General features: G+C 36.3%; 1 protein-coding gene across 1 annotated transcript in view; it reads right to left on the bottom strand.

Annotated features, from left to right (window-relative positions):
* Positions 1-20,090, bottom strand: part of MUC19 (mucin 19, oligomeric) — a 98,045-nt gene that overhangs the window by 17,298 nt on the left and 60,657 nt on the right. The window contains exons 22-35 of the mRNA XM_034646029.1: positions 18,019-18,071; positions 17,821-17,921; positions 17,431-17,582; positions 16,816-16,954; positions 15,686-15,790; positions 15,396-15,590; positions 14,446-14,685; positions 14,219-14,375; positions 13,101-13,226; positions 11,920-12,061; positions 11,264-11,295; positions 9,608-9,649; positions 780-875; positions 312-407 (exon numbers count right to left, since the gene is read on the bottom strand). Of these exons, the coding sequence (XP_034501920.1) occupies positions 312-407; positions 780-875; positions 9,608-9,649; positions 11,264-11,295; positions 11,920-12,061; positions 13,101-13,226; positions 14,219-14,375; positions 14,446-14,685; positions 15,396-15,590; positions 15,686-15,790; positions 16,816-16,954; positions 17,431-17,582; positions 17,821-17,921; positions 18,019-18,071 (1,676 nt within the window). The remainder of the gene's footprint in view (positions 1-311; positions 408-779; positions 876-9,607; positions 9,650-11,263; positions 11,296-11,919; positions 12,062-13,100; positions 13,227-14,218; positions 14,376-14,445; positions 14,686-15,395; positions 15,591-15,685; positions 15,791-16,815; positions 16,955-17,430; positions 17,583-17,820; positions 17,922-18,018; positions 18,072-20,090) is intronic.

Genomic DNA, 20,090 nt, shown 5'->3' with positions numbered 1-20,090 from the left:
CATGCAGGACTACTGGTGCAATGAAGCTAGGGAAGCCACGGCCTCTGAATCATTTCTTTGTGCCGCCCGCTCGGAAGCCGGTGTCCCTTGTGCCACTGTCTTTAGTGGTAAGCAAGAAAACACACCAACAGCAAGGACAAGAAAAGCCCCCTGAGCAACCCAAAGGCCTGCTTCAACACGGGATAGGTGATATCACCTCTCAAGGTGACGGCTCAGACGTCTTTTAGTCTGGAAACTATCCTACTGAGCAGCGATGCCTGGCACCAGAGGCTTAGGCGTGGGAGGGTTCCTTTGTTCTGGACTCAACTTACCTGCTCCACGCCAGGGACCGGTCACGGTGGGGCCCACTCCAGTGCTGCCTCCGCTGCCAGCCTCGAGGGTCGTGGAACCTGGAAGTCCAGCACCACCTGAGGGAAACATAAAATGAACTTCTCATGTCAATGGTCCTTGGACTTTATCACCAATGGGTGACTGAGCGATTCGGTCAGTTCCCACCACAGAAAATGCAGCCCCAACCCAGCCACTTTCTGGCCACAGTCCCCTAAGCTTCGATTCTACTATAACATTGCTCCATCATTCTGTCGTCGTCCTTCCCATTTCCTGATTGGGGTTGTCGCTCCTTTCTTCCTAACGCTCATGTGTTCTGCATCTCCAATGGGCTCACCTCTCAAGGTGACGGCTCAGACGTCTTTTAGTCTGGAAACTATCCTACTGAGCAGCGATGCCTGGCACCAGAGGCTTAGGCGTGGGAGGGTTCCTTTGTTCTGGACTCAACTTACCTGCTCCACGCCAGGGACCGGTCACGGTGGGGCCCACTCCAGTGCTGCCTCCGCTGCCAGCCTCGAGGGTCGTGGAAACTGGAAGTCCAGCACCACCTGAGGGAAACATAAAATGAACTTCTCATGTCAATGGTCCTTGGACTTTATCATGTCAATGGTCCTTGGACTTTATCACCAATGGGTGACTGAGCGATTCGGTCAGTTCCCACCACAGAAAATGCAGCCCCAACCCAGCCACTTTCTGGCCACAGTCCCCTAAGCTTCGATTCTACTATAACATTGCTCCATCATTCTGTCGGTTGTCGCTCCTTTCTTCCTAACGCTCATGTGTTCTGCATCTCCAATGGGCTCACACTAGGTCCTCCTCTATTCGTCTCCAGGCAGTTGCTTTCAAAGAAACGCCACCTTCCGCCCCGATCACACTGTCCCTCAGGGTTGCAAGTCACACTGATGAAATGTCGTGACGTAGATACTGACACCCTTCCACTTAAAACACCCAAGACAGCCGTCTAGAGCTTTCCCTAGCGGCACGTTTCCTCTTACCCTAGCCTACTTTTTTTCACTCTAGAGCTTGATCTTAGTGAGGTTCTGTTCTAGATACCATCCGAATCCTAGACGATACGGAGGAAAAGCAAAACGGAACCCATATGACAGCCACTCCATCTATCCTGGACCAAAACCAGTGAAATTCATGTCTTTTGTGGTAGAGTTTGAGCTCCGCGGGTGGGAAAAGGCCAGTCAATTCCTTGTTTACCATGTTTTCTCAAAAGCCCTACTCTCATGTCACTTCCTTCCTCAAAACCCTAATTTGCAGATAACATCTCATTGTCAGAGGTGGTTTTTTTTTGTTTTTTTTTTGTTTGTTTGTTTTTTTATGTCCCATGCCAGATAGGAATATACGAACCTGTACTTGAAGGTTCCGGCTGAGTACCTTGAGTTGTTCCTGAGAAAAAAAGAGAAATGAAGGGTCATGTGGTTAGTCAGTCAGTTCAGGCTCTTACTCTGGATTAAGGCTCTCGTCATGAATCCAGGGTTTATTGATGTTATCTGGTGTTGGCCTCTGAGCAGTGTGTGGAGTCTGCTTCTGATTCTCTTTCCCTGTCTGCCTCTGTCACTCCACCCCCAGCCCTACTAATAAAAAATAATTAAAAAGAAACATGGAGGATTTGGGCACAGGAAACCTATGTGATATCTGCTGCAATTTAGCTCCTCGTCAGTGACATGGCCCGGACTGAATTCCATGTCATTGGATACCTTGGAGTTTAACTCATACAGTTTTTTATGTAATGCTCCCTCTGTGTATCACTAACCACCTCTTGTGGTTTTCTTAGTACCAGTTCATCATATTGATGGGAATGTTCTACATTAGATTAGAAAAACCTAGAACCCAATATCAAATAAATAATAAAGTGTCATTTCTTGAGTGCTTCATACAACGGAGTTGAAAATATGATAAGTAGTTGACAGAAGTTGTGGGATAATTCTCAAAAGTCATGTCAAGCTTTAGTGGACAAGAACCATCCAATCAGCATCAAGCACACTCCACCAACACACTAAGACACATCTCCTCTTTTCTCCCTGAGGAAACACTCACTGGATATGGAATTAAAATGTCTTGCTCATGTGGATGGAAGGATCACATAGAAAGAGTAATTGGCTGTGTCCCAGAGAGACTTTCAAGAGTAGAATGATTGAGTAGGATAGACCCTGACACTCCAAAAGATTTGGGTGTAGATTCCATCTCCCAGGATAGATTTCACCTTTGGGGAATTTCAGTGATTCTCACTTGCACTCCGTCAACTTGAACACATTTCATTAAAAGCAGCATAATCACGTGCAACAGAATCAAATCTATCAAACTCCTTGGCGGAAGTCTAACTTCATTTACACAATGAGTTTTTCTTTTGAAAACGGTTAGTGGTCACAGGGTGGATTTTACTGAGTACTTCCTGGGTCTTACACTAAGCTGCTCTATCACAGTCACAGTAAGACTTTTCTCAAGTCCTATAATGGAGAAATATATCCTTCCCACTCAACCCACGAGAAAACTGATGTTCGCAGCACATGGAGCCTGCAACTAGGGTCACACAGCTGGGAAGGAGAACAGAAGGGTTCCAATGTTTATTATTATTTTCTGGCCTCTCCATCCCAGTCCACTCAGCTAGTTCTCAATCGAGCCCAATGTAACTCAATTCATTGTATGATGGAAGCAATCTTAGAATAAGCTCCTTATACCAAGAGAATTCCTATAGAACCTCTAGGTGTACCATTCTAAGAATTTACCTTTTTGAGAAAAGAAGAAATGCATTTTAAGATATCAAATTGTTATGTAAGAGAAGCCCTCTTTTTAAGTATATGAATCCGTATCCTGTAGGGTCAATGAGCCTTTTTGCCATTAATAGCAACTTACTACACAAAGCATACATTTTAGGACAAGCTCCAAATTCCAACTGGAATCTGCCATTATATGCTACTCCTTTAGTCATCAATTTAAATTAAATTCAACTTTATTGTCTTTCTTAAATGAAAACACAGTGGCATTAGAACTGGAATGGGAAAAAAAAAAAAGATGTCCTGAATTTTAATTCTCTCTCTGCTACTTTTCAGCAAACAACCTTGGACACATAGTTTAACCTCCTTGTGTTTCCATTTCCTAATTTGTAACTGAGGGAAATAATAGCACCTACTTCACAGAGTTCTCTTTATCAAATGAGATAATTTATGTCAAATACTTAGAATATTGCTCAGTAAATGTTAGTTCTCTATCAAGTTCTGTCAATTTAAATAGGAAAAAAACACATAATTGCATAGTTTTCTTCTAAAACTAACATACTTCTTAGAATGATTGGCTAGGCATCTCTCAGATTACTTTAACCCTTTGAAAACATTTACTGTATAGAAAAAAAAAACAGACATATAATCCATGGAGTCAGCTTTGCACATTGCTTCCCTCATGCTTTTAAAACTATCTGCAATGTTTTTCAAATTCATTAAAAGTGCACTTCATTCATGTTCTATTTACCTCAAAGACATGTGCAACAGTATTATCATACCTAACCTTGAGGCTTCAGTATAAAGTCAAATAATCCAAGAAGCTTGAGTATAAAGTCAAATAAATCATCAGTTCACTCCTGAAGACCTAGCCATTTCTCCTTCTATCTGGCAAGAATGCCTTCCATCCATCTTACAAAGGTCATTTAAATTTATGGAAAGAAAATTTAAAATAATTTAGTAAATTCTTTCAAGTTATTGGTTAAGAAAAAAAAATGAAACCAAATACTAATGGTCAGTAAGAAGTCCTTGACTCAGAAAGTATTTGATACAATACTTGATCAGAATTACGTCACCCAGGGAACAAGATAATGGCCAACAGCTGCCCTTCTACCCAGTCTCTTTTTAAAAAATAAATCTTGGGGAACAAAATTAAAAAAAAGAATTATAGACTTTTATACCAAGCTGATATCTTAAAGCAAAAAAGATAAGTAGAAAAGCTTTGACTAGATTAAAGCAACCCACAAATCACACTGAGTCAATTCAAAAGCACTAACATATTATCCAAATGAAATTACCTTTAGAGCACTGACACTATAAACCAAAATTCTGGGTGAAATGGGTTCCCCTGTATAAGAAAGAAATTGTACACCTATTGCAGAGAGTTCATGAAGAGACAGCACATACTCACAATGATGTGCCTTCCTAGCTACATTATATCTGGAAATGTTAAGCTTTTGCTTTTAAGTATCTATTTAAATATTTTAGTTGATGCCTACTGTATTTAGAATGTAACAAGACTTTACCAGCAATCATGACTACATGATCCTGTTTTGGCATCTGTTTTTCTCATCATGAATCAACTGGTTCGCCCCTAAAAAGCTAAAAAACAAAAATCATTATGTAGCTATGGATTCATCATAATTTGTGAAATGCTGTTCAACTCTGAAACCATGGATGTCACTAAAAAGAAATGGAAAGTGCCTTTCCCGTGTACAATTTGTGTAAGGCAATTGCTTCACAAAAAGGCTTCATTTCTTTTAAACGTGTTCAAAAGCCAAACACTTTAACTGGTTTTATTTTTACTATGCCATGATGCTTGTTGGATGAAATTAGAAAAAAAAAAGTTTAAAAAGGAAAAATATGTTGGTGCATCTTAAATGAAACACTTTACTCCTCCACAGAAAATGAAAAAGAGCACCACCAGACTTGGCTTTTTTCCCCCTTTTAGAACTTCACAGTAAACCAACCAGTAAACATGTAACTAGTACTAGGATTTTCTTGAGTACCATTCTCACTATACAGAGATTGTTATCCTTCCTGAGTCAGAAGTAAATGGGCATGTGGTCTCTCATGGTTGTTCCAGTTCAGAAATGTCACATTTCACTCTGAATATTTTGTACCCAGTCCAGGAGTTCATAGCACAAGCTGAAGTAGACAATTTAATAGAACCAGTTAATTGAATCAACAAATATGAACAAGTGGTATGATCCAAGCCTACAAGTCACAGATTTCTTGGTTAAGTAAATCAGTGATTCCTTGAATAACTTCTAAATCCCCTCCTGGTACGTACGCATTATCTCAGAAAAGAAGATGTGGGATAGTGAATGAGGAGCTAAGAATTAAACCAAGTTTTACCATGGTCATTTACATTTAAAATTGAGAATTAATAACCAAAATTTTGTATGCCTCCATTCATCCGGGAAATAAGCACTTACAAATTGATTCCAGCAACAAGATAAGCTACAGGTACATTATTAGTGAATGCTGGAAAGGTACCACTGATTTGATGTCTTGGTAACTGATGTTTTCTGTGGACTGGGATTATTAGACTAAATTTATTTAAAACACACACAATTTGTGACACAGTTGGGCAACTGTAACTTGGAAAAATTATTCTTGTCTCCTGATTTGAGGAAAATGTTGGGGTGGCCTTAATGATTCACATCTTTGAAATGATCATTTCTGACAATAATTTCTGGCTTTCGTAGATAATAAGGAAAAGAAAAACAATGCTGATTTCTCTGGGCATCACACCAGAAAATTCCTTCTTCTTCTGATCTTTGTGACTCTGGAAAAATTATTTAAGTTCTTTGCATCTCTTTCCCTGTAAAATGATGAAGAGAGAGAGGGGTTCCAGAGAATAATATTACTTAATCAGGGGATTGTTGAGATTTAATGCAATAGTGAATGCAAAAATAGTGTATATAATGACTCAAATGAGGTAAACCCTCCTTAAACGGTATTAGCTATATCTTGCAATACAGTAGTAATATGCATTTTACTAAATTATTAGTATTATACGTGTAGAACATGAAATATCTATTGGAGCTTCAGTGAAATTAAATAAAACACTAGAATTCAGTAAGGCTAAGCATAAAAAGTCATAAATAATACCTCATGACGGGGGTGGGGAGGAACCGCCTGGGTAACGTTTCTTATAATTCTAGTCTACAGTAGATTTAGGATTTTTTAAATAGTATGATGGAGATAATTGATGAGATTTTTGTAGTGTTTTAAGGTTAAGCATTTTACATCTAAATTGTCATCAGTTGCTCGCAGAATCTCCTTAGGTAATCTACTCGTGACCTTCTGTTTTATATAAAATGTTTGTTTGCTATACTACAAAGTGTTGCCAAAATAAAATTGGCAAATATTATGTTCAAAACTTAATTCTTGGGGAAAGAAAAGCAATGAATGGAAATATACGTATTAACTGGAAAAAAAAATCATCCCAGTTTTCTTAGTTCTGAGCGCCTAGTGTTTCCTAGAGGATGCATATAACATCTTTACCTTGGAATCGTTGTTGAAATTGCTTGTGACTCATGCATAACTGCACGATTTATCAAATCAATAGTCAAAGGTAGTTTTGTTTCTTTAAATGGTCACAAGATTGAAAAGTTTTAATAGCTGAACAAATGATTATAACTAAAAGAGAGGTATGAAACAATGAAATTAACCTTCTTGGAAACAGAACCAGGCTGAGAATTAGAAATTCAGTCCCTTGCTTATGGCTGACGTAATATGCAGCTGGAAAATTATTCTGCAGTGAGTAAGAAACAATGTAGAAGAACTATTGGGATGAAAGTGTTACCGGGCCCTGGCAAGTAAGTTTACAATTGTAGAACAGGGAAAATGCTTCTAACACCTGTCAGTCTTTCTAAGGTTTACACTGAACAAGCCAGTAGCGCTTAGTGTTGTTGATGGCATACAATGTAAGGGAAAGTTTGGTGAGAATTAAACATGTTAGTTTGGGCCTTTTTACTGATATTCCATACTACGATGGTGGATACTTTTTTTTTTAAAGATTTTATTTATTTATTCGACAGAGATAGAGAGAGACAGCCAGCGAGAGAGGGAACACAAGCAGGGGGAGTGGGTGAGGAAGAAGCAGGCTCCCAGCGGAGGAGCCTGATGTGGGGCTCGATCCCATAACGCCGGGATCACGCCCTGAGCCGAAGGCAGACGCTTAACCGCTGTGCCACCCAGGCGCCCCTACAATGGTTGATACTTTTAAGATATATATTTGCTCTTTGAATATAAGTGATATATTAATTACCAAATAAGTCAGACGATAAGAATTACCAAAGTACCCAAATTACAGTCGTAATTCTATATGATGACATAAAATTACAATCCAAAAATAGTCTCCATTTTGCACTATATATTTGTATTTCAGTGAAGGAATATTAACTTCAGTGAATAAAATGTATAAAGTGTATGATTTATCAATATACATAAATCTAGCTAATAATCTAAGCTTCAGGGGCTCTTGGGTGGCTCAGTTAAGCGTCTACCTTCAGCTCAGGTCATGATCCCAGGGTCCTGGGATTGAGCCCTGCATCGGGCTCCCTGCTCAGCAGGAAGCCTGCTTCTCCCTCTCCCACTCCCCCTGCTTGTGTTCCCTCTCTCGCTGTCTCTCTCTCTCTGTCAAATAAATAAATAAATAAAATCTTCAAAAAATAATAATAATAATCTAAGCTTCACCAGAAATTCTGTGCCTCCCTCTCCCCCTGCCAAAAAAACCCAAAAAACAGAAAAACATCGAATTATCAATTTGGGACAGGGAAATAGAAATATCCATTTTTTCGACATTTAGTGAATACTGTTACATGCTTGGAACTAGGTGTAATTGAGACTTCAGGGGTGGCAAAACATGGTCTGAGACTTTGAGAATGTTAGCTAGACTGTGGTGATCATTTTGCAATATATACAAATACCAAATCACTATGAGGTGCACCTGCAACTAATATAGTGTTATATGTCACTTATACCTCAATAAAAAAATACCATGGATTTAAATATATACACATATTTTACTAAGATTTTTAAAATTTATTTGAGAGAGAGTATGCGCACACATGCACAGGCAAGGGAGGGGCAAATGGGGAGGGTGAAGAATGTGCAGCCTCTACACTGAGGGCAATGAGCCATGTGGGGGTTGATATCAAGACCTTGATATCATGACCTGAGCTCAAATCAAGGGTCGGATGCTTAACCAACTCAGCCACCCAGGCGCATCTAGATACATTAAAAAAAAAAAAAAAAAAAAAAAAAAAAAAAAAAACAGAGAATGTATTAAATAACAGGAAAAAGAGAAATAGTGCTCCGTTGGGGGAAGAAAAAAGTCTTAAGTATAAATGAGTGGGTAGGTTGATTAAAATATGTTTTAAGTTAAAAAAACTATTTTAATATATGTAAAAACTGTATTTATTCATTTATAAGCTTTCTGTCTCACCTACCTATTGTTTCACTGCTTGATCTTGTAAGCACTGGAGTGGAAGCTGCTGGATTAGAGAAAACAATGGAAAAAATTAATTTTGTATAGAGGGAAAGTTATGTTTCTAGAACATCTATGTTCATATATAAAATAGATCAACTTAAAATTAATGTTTTAAAGAAATTTGATCATATAGGTGACTAGATGTTAAAATGTAAAATTAAAGCTTTCAAATTCATAGACCATCAGTAAAAGGTCAAGAAAATATCATTTTGTATAACATTTTTTCCAAAATGTTCCTCTAAAGCATTCTTAAAAACAAAACAAAACAAAATTCCCCTTAAAATGTCATTAAAAAGGTATAATACTGCAAAAGGAAGTTTTGGGTTTTTTTTTTTAATGCCCTCTTAAGCTGTGTTTGAAGATTATGGCTTACCTGTGCCTGAGCTACTGGTTACTGATGTAATTGCTATCCAAAGAAGGAGACAAGTATTTGGAAATGTATATTAAATTGTGTTAAAAGACAAAATTAAAAGTATTTATTTAGAGATATACTTACATGTATCTAGAATGCAAATAAATGATTAAATGTAAGAGTTAAATTCATTTATGAAATTTGAATATACTTTTGTTCTCCTTTGGCTATTGCTTTATTAGAAATCATTCAATTAAAGTTAAGATTCCTTGAGTAGTAAGGAGGGCACGTATTGCATGGTGCACTGGGTGTTATACGCAACTAATGAAGCATCAAACTTTACATCGGAAAAAAAAAATAAAAATAAAAAAAATAAAGTTAAGATTCCTTGGTATTAATAAAAGAGAAATTATAAATAATTTTTAAGAATTTAACATAGAATTTTCTTCAGTAGTGGCATTTTCTTCACTTTCTCCAATTAGTAGTATTCAGAATATTCTTTTTAGGATACATAACATCTGAAGAGGGAAGATATTCTTCACTAATATTACAATTGAGTGTAGACCCTTCTATTTGGCATTTAGGAAACAAATAGAAAACAGGTTTGAAAAAAATAAAGCGGGGGGGGGGGGCAAATTGCCTGAATCACAAATTCACTTTGCTGCCAGTTTAGAAGCTAAAAAGCAAACTTTTTTTTTTTACCTGCTTCAGTGCTTAATATGGAGGTAACTGTTGTAGTAGAAACTGTGTAAGAAAGACAATATATATGAAAATAAGTTACTTGAATATTTTACTCGGAAACTTAGTTTAAAAAACCACTTACCATAGCCTAAGGAAATTTTTCTAAAATTGTATTAAAAGGTTAAGTGACAAAATAATCTCTCATTTAAGTCAACACAATTAACACTATATATTTATTACAGATCCACCGAAAATAACTCTTTTCTGTTATTACCACTTAGCCAAAATCTCATAGGAATTTTACAAGGTCTATCAAAGGGCCAAGAAATAAGGTTCAGAACCCTGGCATGTGATACCTTAACTTTAGGTAAGCGATCAATAATAACTAAGATTTAAATAGCATTTTATAGACAATAACACAATTTTAAATATATTATCAAAATCTAAGGCTTCCAATTTACTTTACTATCTCCTAATTGACACCATCTCTGAATATTTATCTACAGGAAATAAAATCCCACCTTGAATCATACAAGACAGGAATATATAAGTATACCGCAGTATACTTATATTGCCAGTAAACTTAGTATACTTATATTGCCAGTAAATTACAAGTCCCCAGACTAAAGTTAAACTGCATTCTGTCCACATTCTCTTGAATGGGCATAACTGAAATGTCCTTATAGCTGACAGCAAATGTATGAGTTAAGAAAAAGAAATTAACTTTTTATTTCTATATTTTCAAATTACCTCCCAGGGCAATCATGATTTCAAAATATTTACTTCATGGGAGACTGAATTTAACTCATTTTTATTCCACTTGTTCCAATTATTATCTAAAAATGTCAAGCTTTGGATGATGATATTTTACTAATAAGCATACATTTCCTAATGTGTGTTCTAGTGTATATTCCTAACTGAATACACAGGTGTATATTGAAATAGTATTTTTACAGATTTTCTAGTAACTGTTCATTCTAATTTGAAATTTTTGTAGCAGATTTACCAGCATTCCTTTTACTGACACAGACTGTGGTGAAACTATAAAGGATTACCTACAAAAAGAAATCAGAAATACACATTGGAAACCATGATTATTTTACCTGTGAATGTTGAATTTGCAGAAGCAGCATCTGAAATAATTATAAACGACTATCATTGACAAGAATGAAAAACTGAAAAAAATCTAAATCTCAAATTGACTACGAATTATTAGTATTTTATTTATTTTACTTCTTGCAATTTCTAATACAAAATAAGGAGTAGCTCATGAATTCTCTTGAAGCTTGTTGAGATTTATTCTTAAGATCTCTGTTGCTCATGAGTGATCCTTCAATTATTTAATTCTATCCATATAATTCTCACCCTTTGCTCCATCCCTTTACGAAATGATTTTGACTGATATCTCACTCCCTTAACTCCCAGAGCCTACAGATAGGCAGGGGCTCCCATGCAGCAGCAAAACTGCCTCCCTTTGCCACCCTATGGAAATGCCTGGGTTCTGAAGTGATCTGACAGGAACAAATACACTGCAGTGGAATTGTCCCAATCCACTGAGGGAGGAGCTGTCGAAAGCATTAAGTACGGACTCCTTTGCTGTTGATGATCTGAAAAGATCCCACAGCCTTTACCTCACCTTCCCTAATTTAATTAGAGTAAAAAGCAAAGACTCACCACTGCTGCACTCCAACTCTCCTGCGATGCAATAGCTGAAAGTTATGTCAGAAAAAAAAATGAGGTTGAAATTTTAACTCCTCATGACATAGACCTCCCAAATTTAAAAACACAAATTGTCTAACCATGAAAATCAAAACAAAGTCAAGTAAGAGCACAGTAAATAATCGTTTCCCCAGGAATATGCTTATTTTTTTCATGTACTGTACCATCATTCAGAGTCATTTCAGCGAGGTGTTCTTGGTACTGCATTCGCTTTGCAGTCAGAAAATCGTTGGTTCTTACATTTTCAACTTCAAACAGGACACTGATGGCCATGCTACGCTAGTATAGACTTCCCCTCTGCTTCCATGTCACTGTCTGAAGCCTATAAACACGATCTTACATTTACAGAAGTAAAACTTCCTTTTTACCTAAAGTTACATGACATTTTCTGTCCTGTCTTCTGTAGTATGAGATTTAACAAACCATTTGTTGATATGTGGATTTACTGAAAATACAAAACAACTATAGCATAACTGACAGAAAACTCAATCTAATACAGACCTTCTCAATTAGACATAAGAGAGCTAAAATTTATATATGTGTATTTTTAATTTTTTTTCTAAATGACAATTTAAGGAACGGAACTTCTCATTGGAAAGTAATACAGAATGTACCATGTTCTTCCACAGTTATCCTGAATCATTCCCCCTGCTGGTATGATATCATTGTAGAAACAGCTGCACTCAGATAAACGGACACATTTCATGAGGTTCTCATCCAGGTAAGGAGCACTCTCCGGGCACTTAGCATAGCAACCTGTATTAAAAATGACCCGTGGTTCATTTCTATTTCCAGAAATGTGTCATATTGCGGTCTATATTTGTAAAGTTACATAAATGATTACACGAACTGAAGTAGATAATAGCAAAACAACAGCACATTCTTAGTGAAAACATATAAATTGAACAGGATTCAGATCTTCTTGCAATGGAGTAGCAACCTAAGAACTAAGAAATTACAAATTTTGGCTGATTTATTTTTTTTCTAAAATGTTTCCTAGGGGCGCCTGGGTGGCATAGCGGTTAAGCGTCTGCCTTCAGCTCAGGGCGTGATCCCGACGTTATGGGATCGAGCCCCACATCGGGCTCTTCTGCTATGAGCCTGTGTCTTCCTCTCCCACTCCCCCTGCTTGTGTTCCCTCTCTGGCTGGCTGTCTATCTCTGTCACATAAATAAATAAAATCTTTAAAAATAAAAAAATAAAAAAAAATAAAATGTTTCCTGAAGTGCTTAAAAATAATTTGCTACTTTAATGATGGCATGATGTTGAACATAATACAAGACTTTGATAAACACATATCTTGAAGTGTGAATGCCAGTTCTAAATATCTATTTTTATAAGGATAGATGAAGATCCAGAGGCCATAATAAAATGAGTTGAAAAGACCCCAAAGCCTAGGATCTAACACAGAGCTAACTATGGGAAGTTTATGCATCACCTTGTTTTCTTGCCACTTCTTCCTTTGTAAGATATGTAATGTTAAGAAGAAAGTGCCATTTAAATGTGGGATATAGTTAATTGGACTATATTATACATTGCATTCTGAAACTACTTTCTCAACAATTATATTGTCTAATGAAAGGTATAAAAACTGACAATGGGATTAAATAGATAATTTATATCTGGAGAAAATGTTTCTAATGTAGAAATATTAATGTCATAATAAATATAAATACCTATTCATTAAATTACAAAATGTAAGACTCTGAGTTGGCAGAAACGAACACCATTTTTCAGTTGTAAAATTTCAATATAATCTGCATTACTTTGTGGATATTACTAAAATATGCCTTACCTTCCAAAACTGCAGAAAATTTCTGGCCAATAACTCGATCTCTGCATGTTTTTGTAGTCACTGTACCACAAGGTTCATAGCGCCAACTGCATTCCCCAGGTCCATTATAATAATCACAGAAGACAGCTATAATTGAATCATTTCAAATTACTGCTGTTCGTTATATGATGATTTTCATCTTTCATTTTCCAAAGCTTTTTTAAAAGGGATTTTGAATGATAGGAACAATAAACAGAGCTAGACTATATCATTTTGTCTTATCAAGTTCCTTTGGCTATATCCAAATTGCCACATAAGCCACAATAGCTCACAAAAAAGGAAGGGAAGCATATAGGATCAAAACAGCACTTTCCTTTGACATCTCCCACTAAGGTTGGTTCGAGGTAGAAAAGTAAACGTTGATTTTTCCCATTTTGAGATATTTTAGGTCACAGTCCAGATTCATAGTTCTAATGTTAAAGCTTAAATTACAAAAATAAATCTCTAGGGAAATCAGGTTTCTTTAATATGTAAATAATCATTCCTCAATGAGGTAACTAAGATTTCAATATCCCACTTTACATGATAAACTGAATAAAATGTGGATTAAATATCCATATTTCTCATTCGTCATACTTTCTCTCATAATACTTTTCATTATAGGGGAAAAAGTTGACTGATTTTTACTAAATTTATCACATCCTTTATATCAAGATTCCGTTTATATTCATTTTACAGTTTGTCTTGTAACTAGCACTCTATAAAGTTTCTAAAATAATGTCTGAGGACTTCAACCCAAACTAGTAGATGTGGCAAATGTTTATGAATACATGAGTTTACCAAGATAAGTCAACAGTCCACTGTTCATCTAAGAATGAGTAAGAGATATTTTCCATCAGTGTTTAATTTTTCCCCTGTTAACACGAGAACCTTTGTAACTAAAATTGAAATTGACATCCTGTGCCAGGTGCTCTATGTTTTAAAATAGGTAGTTTTCCCATTATAAACATATTAACATGTTTTTAAAACTTCTTAGGCACAAGAATATGTATTTTATTGGAAATATGAGAGGAAGATTATCTAAAAAAACAATTCTACCTAACTACGTTTTTGAAGACCAACACATGGACTTGACTTACGACAGAGATCTGGTTTTCTCCACGTGACACAGACTCCAACTGCACTGCAGGCCTCTGCGTACATGGCCACAGCCGTGCAGAATCCCAAATACTTCCCCTCCGTGTCACATGAGCAGGCTTCCTCAATACATGCTTCTAAGTAAGCTTCGGGGTCCACCTAGACAGAGCACAGCACATGAGTCTCTGGGAGCAAACCTGTGAGGTCACTGCTTTCAGAGCCATACTACCTTGTGATGGCATTCTTTGAAGATGCTGTCCCGGATGATCTCACATTTCTGCACAGCCCAGGCTTTACAGTAGGGATTTGAGTCACATGGGAAATTTTGTGTTAGTGTGTCTGCACATTTTTGACTTGTTTTCCAACTGTTTCCAAATTCCAGTGCTCCAATAGCTTCTGATGAATGTCTTGTTATGAAATCATCCTTGAGATCACCATTGTTATTTCCACAAAGACCACACACTTTGCCCTATAGAGATCAGAAAGGGAAATTAACAAGTAGGTTGTACCAGGGAAACAGATATATCAAGAGATGAGTTCAGAGAGGAAAATTAAAACGTGAGCTGCATTAAATTCGTAGAGAGAGAGATAGGTAAGGAAATTATGATTATATATGGTATCATGAATCTATTTTATCACATGCTCTGCTGACTGAGCTAGCCAGGTGACCCTATCATAAATCTATTTTAAATTCCAAATTTTGGAAGGAAACTAGAATCTGTGGATAAGATTCTGCTCCTGTTTAATCCAAGACATCCTATATCACAACATGATCTAGTATCAACTAAGATAAATGTGTCAAGAATTGTTAAAAACTAATTATATTCACTAGCTTTAAATCATACAGGAATATACTCTTAGGTTCTTAGAATATTTGCTCTAAGAAATACACTTAATTTTATACATTCACAAGCTACCTTAAAATTGTATTATAAAATAATCTCGAGTAACCAAACATAGTTAAACTAGAATGCTTCAGGTTTATTGCATTTATTTTACACCAGATTCTATCATCTTTGATTGTATTTCATGTTTCATAATAAGATTGAGTAGATGTGGAGGATTTGTTCTAGGATAGAAAATACCACTCTCTCACTTTCCGCTGACGAATTGTCTCCAATTCTCAGAAACAGAAATTATTTTCCTTCCCCATTAATCACTTATTAATGATATACATACATTCCAGCGAGGATCCAATATAGCAGAAACTCTTGTATTCTTGTCCCAAATTATGGTTATCCCATTTAAAAACTTCAGAATCAAGTACAGGCCAACGGTATGTACAGAGTATGTATTTTCACTGAGTCCACAGTCCTTACTTTCCGTAATTTTGGATGCTGTTACTTTACCATCATGCAAGACAACATTCTGATCCTGTTAATTAAAAGTCAGACTTATGATAACATCAATTTTATCTAGCCACTCATAACCTGAGAGAAAAAAATATGTAAAGAGGAATAGTACTGTACCTGAAAAGCAACTATGATTTTTCTTGAGCACGTAAGCCCATCTTCACAGCATGGGACACTTTCAGTTAAGATACGGAATGTGCCATTTTCACGACCACAATAATCCTTTAAGAATTATAATAATAGTTTATAAATATCAGGGACATGGAACTCAATTACAATATTTGCATCAGACAAGTAATTCTCAGTGAAAATTTAAACTCAATAAATTACCATAAGCTGTGTTATGGAATTTCCAAAAGATGAGAGTTTAACTGCGTATATGGATAGGTAGTCCTAGCTGAGTCCAACCTAATTAATTTGCTTTCACTTGGTCCTTTACCTGTTACTTCTATACAAGTTCAGAATTATATTATAGCTATATAAGTATTTAAATTATATATTTTATTATCATTGATTTATCTCTACATTCTGTAAATAGCTAGATAAAGGTGTTTTTCTCCCCCTCAGTGATTTTTATGAAACTTGATATTCAACCAAAACTAATGCATAAATACAAAATAATCCAAATTTCAGCAATTAGATGTGATTTAGGAAGCAGCTTAGCAGCATGTAACAAGCATGAGCTCTGGAATGACACAGATCTGGGTTTGAATATAGCATTTTGTACTTAGCAGTTCATGTTGTTTAACCTCTCTAAACTTCAATTTCTTCATCTGCATCATAGGGATAATACTATCAGCCTTTGAGTATTGTAATGATTAAATGTAATAAATTCATTTGGCAAAGAAGTGCTCATAAAATGGCAACTGTCATTGTTGCTGACAGTGCTATTGTTAAAATAATGATATCTAACATTTATTGAGCACTTAGTATGTGCCCCAATATTTGCCCTAATTTAGTTTCAAGTGGGGGCTATTTCCACCCCCATTTTACAGATAAGGAAACTGAGACACAGAGGGATTAAGGAATGTGCCCAAAGTCACATCAGATAAATGGGAGGACAAGGACCGAAATCTAGGCTTACTCCCTCCCAAGTCAGCATTACATCATGTTAGTTTACTGCCTTTGAGAAACATTTAAGGGGCCATGTGTTTAAATTTCACATTTGAGAATAAAATTTTCCAGAGCTCATCTACAAATAAATAATTAAGTACAAAAAAATTGTGACAAAATACACTAGTCATTACCTCAACAAATGAATATTGGCAGAGACCATCAAAGCTGTAACTTTTTCCATCAAAAGTTCTAACATGACCTTCTCCATAGATGTGGCAGACGGTTTGACATTTATTTTGTGTACAGCTCCAAGATCCTTTTACGCAAGTGCTAAAAGAAAAAAGATTCACACGCTCATATTATTTTTATAAAGAAGCACAAAACCTTGTTCTATATTGATTTAAATTTTGTAGTTGTCTTCATTATACTATATGACATTCACCATATAAAATGCCAAATAAAGTTTCTATTTCAAAAAGTACAGCATAGGGAGTATAGCCAAGAATATTATAATAACTTTGTTGGGTGACAGATGGTAACTACACCACTGTGGTGAGCATTTCACAATGTATATAATTGTTGAATCACTATGTTGTACACCTAAAACTAATATAGTATTGTATGTCAACTATACTTCAATAAAAAATTTTTAAAAATTAAAGTTTCTTTTAAAAAAAAAAAGCATTTAAAATTATATTTGACCATTGTTTTCCACATATCCCAAAGTATGACTTCTTTCCTTTAAAAATAAGAGCAGACTGTACTTTCTGATATCCAAAACATATAAAATAGTCATTCTTTTTTACCAGTTGTTGCAGCCAACCGTGGTAACACTTCCTTGCTCATACTCCCATCCACCAAAAGAACATGGGCAGTCTTCAGGAAAGACACAGTTCCCTTTAGAATTTCGAACCATGCCTACTGGACAGTAGCACCCAGCTTCGCAAGGCAAGTTCTCCTATGGGAATAAATACATAATATATACCATAGGGTACTGCTCTGACATGTCACAGTATCAGCATTAATTTACACTACATAAATATATACCAAGTATACATTTAGAGCCAACATTTGACAAGTCAAAATAACATAATAAATATGATCGGCTCATTATTTTTCATTGATGTATTAGTTTGCTTCTATCCTGCCACAATTAAGAGTTTGAAAAGGCTAAACTGCAATGCCATGTTACTTACATCAAAACCAGGCATGTTCCAAGCGCCACATTTACTGTCAACTCTTCTCCGTGCCCTCGGGCCCTGGCAGTCAACATATTCGGCCCCTCCAGAACAATTCTCTGTGGGATAAAGGAAATTGTTAATCAAGGGCCTCTTGATATGCTTATTTTAACCCAAGTAGACCTATTAAGCTTGCATCATAATTTCAACACTTACGTTGGGTTGAACTAATGGGAGTCTGGCAAAGAAAATTTCCATCCCGACAGATACTGGTAATAGAAGAAAATTATAGATTTAAACTTCAAACTTCAATGATGACTTCTTAATACACTGTTAGGGCAACTTTAACCCCTCATTCACAAGTTTTATCACAAGTAGATGAATGAGACACAGTGTCCCAGAAACTATAAAACATGTACCCAATTATAAGATACAGCCTCATACATATTATAGGAATGCACGAGCAAGGTTCTTTGGGCATCAGAGACAACATAAAAATGATAGCTGGACCCTGATGGATGAGCACAACTCAACAGATACTCTGATAGGATGCAAAGCTGTGATGCGGGAAAAGAATAAGGTATGTGCCAATGACTTGTTTGCATAGAAGGCAAGAAGCATGAGAGGGACAACTGGTAAAAGCAAGTCAGGGCCAGCTTTCAGGCGGTCTTAAATGACACGCAAGTTTGTTTCTATTCTTCAGGGAACTGTCACCATTAAAGTTCCTGAGCAGCTAAGTGGCACAATCAGAATAATGCTTCAGTTTAGTCATTTTAGAGGTAGTGCAAGAAATATGAGACAGAGATAGAGAGAGACAGGGCAAAGAGTAGCCAAGTTCAACATCACAATAATGCCAGTAAGAGCTCATGGGGGTCTGAAATAGGGTAATGATAAATGGAACCAGAATTTGGAGGTGATGGCCTAAGTTTCATTAAAAAGGTAACATACTGATTCCTTCAAGCAGAGAAAGACAATTATCATATGGTTTCACTCATTTATGGACCATAAGAAATAGGAAGATTGGTAGGAGTAGGAAGGGAAGAATGGGGGGGGGTAAACAGAAGGGGGAATGAACCATGAGAGACTATGGACTCTGGGAAACAGACTGAGGGGAGGGGAGTGGGGGATTGGGATAGGCCAGTGATGGGTATTAAGGAGGGCACTTATTGCATGGTGCACTGGGTGTTATATGCAAATAATGAATCATGGAACATTGCATCAAAAACTGGGGATGTACTGTATGGTGACTAATAAAACAAAACAAAAATTATTTTTAAAAAAAGGTAACATACTGATTCCTTAACATCTACAGAGAAGGTATCATTATCAAACCCTAACCAATGTTTTGTGTGCTATGATAGAAAGGGGTTGTTGCCTATGCTTTCCTTTTAAATGGCCAAGAAAAATCATTCATTGCTAAATGATGGTTTCATATGGAACAAAAGAAAAGAGAGAAGGTGCATCCAAAATTTTTTTGGAATGGCTACTCATTTTTGCATTCATGTTGTGAAGAATTGCTATGTCTATAGAATTAAAAATATGGATAAATTACTTTGCCTGAAACTGCAAAAATCGCAACGTCCTTAGCCATGACAAAAAGTCAGTTCTTCAAGTACTTCCACTGTCCAGGAACTAAGTTCAAGTTCTTGAGTGCAGCCTGGCCACTGTATACTTTTCCAGCGTGATCCCAAGCAATGAGAACCTACATGTGCAATACTTTTCAAGCATTTCCTACATTAATGCATTCTGTTTACTCTACAGGAAATCTCTCTTCCCACCCCAATTTTGTCTGGAAAAAGTTTCATCTCTTAGGAAAAATCAAATGCTGGTCTCCTCTGAGAAGTTCTCATTATCTCCTCAAGTACGACTGGCCCTATCTGCTACCATATTATAGTACACAAACCTCCTTGGAATAGTCAGCACCCTTGTTCTGTGAGTCCAAGACAATGTTCATTCATCTTTATAACTCCAGCCCTCAGCCCAAGGCTTGGCACATGGCAAACATCTATTTAATAAGTGCTTGTTGAATGATGAATGCTGAGATACAGCTAGAAAGCATGGTCTGAATATAAAATCATTTTGCATCCTCTATATGTAGAATACATACTGCTAGCAGGTTTTTCTATTGGTATGTAAAACCAAACAAGAGTAAGATACATCAGTTAGAGCCATTACGATGCAGTGGGCACTTTAGGTTAAAGGGGGCAATAACTAACTTCAATAAGAAATACAAAATTTAAAATGTGACAGGTCTAAGGAAGACTTTAGGAAAGTTTATTTCTCTGAAA

This window comes from Ailuropoda melanoleuca, chromosome 16 (assembly GCF_002007445.2).
Source record: "Ailuropoda melanoleuca isolate Jingjing chromosome 16, ASM200744v2, whole genome shotgun sequence".
Classification (NCBI taxonomy): Eukaryota; Metazoa; Chordata; class Mammalia; order Carnivora; family Ursidae; genus Ailuropoda; species Ailuropoda melanoleuca.
This window is presented reverse-complemented; position numbering and strand designations above follow the sequence as displayed.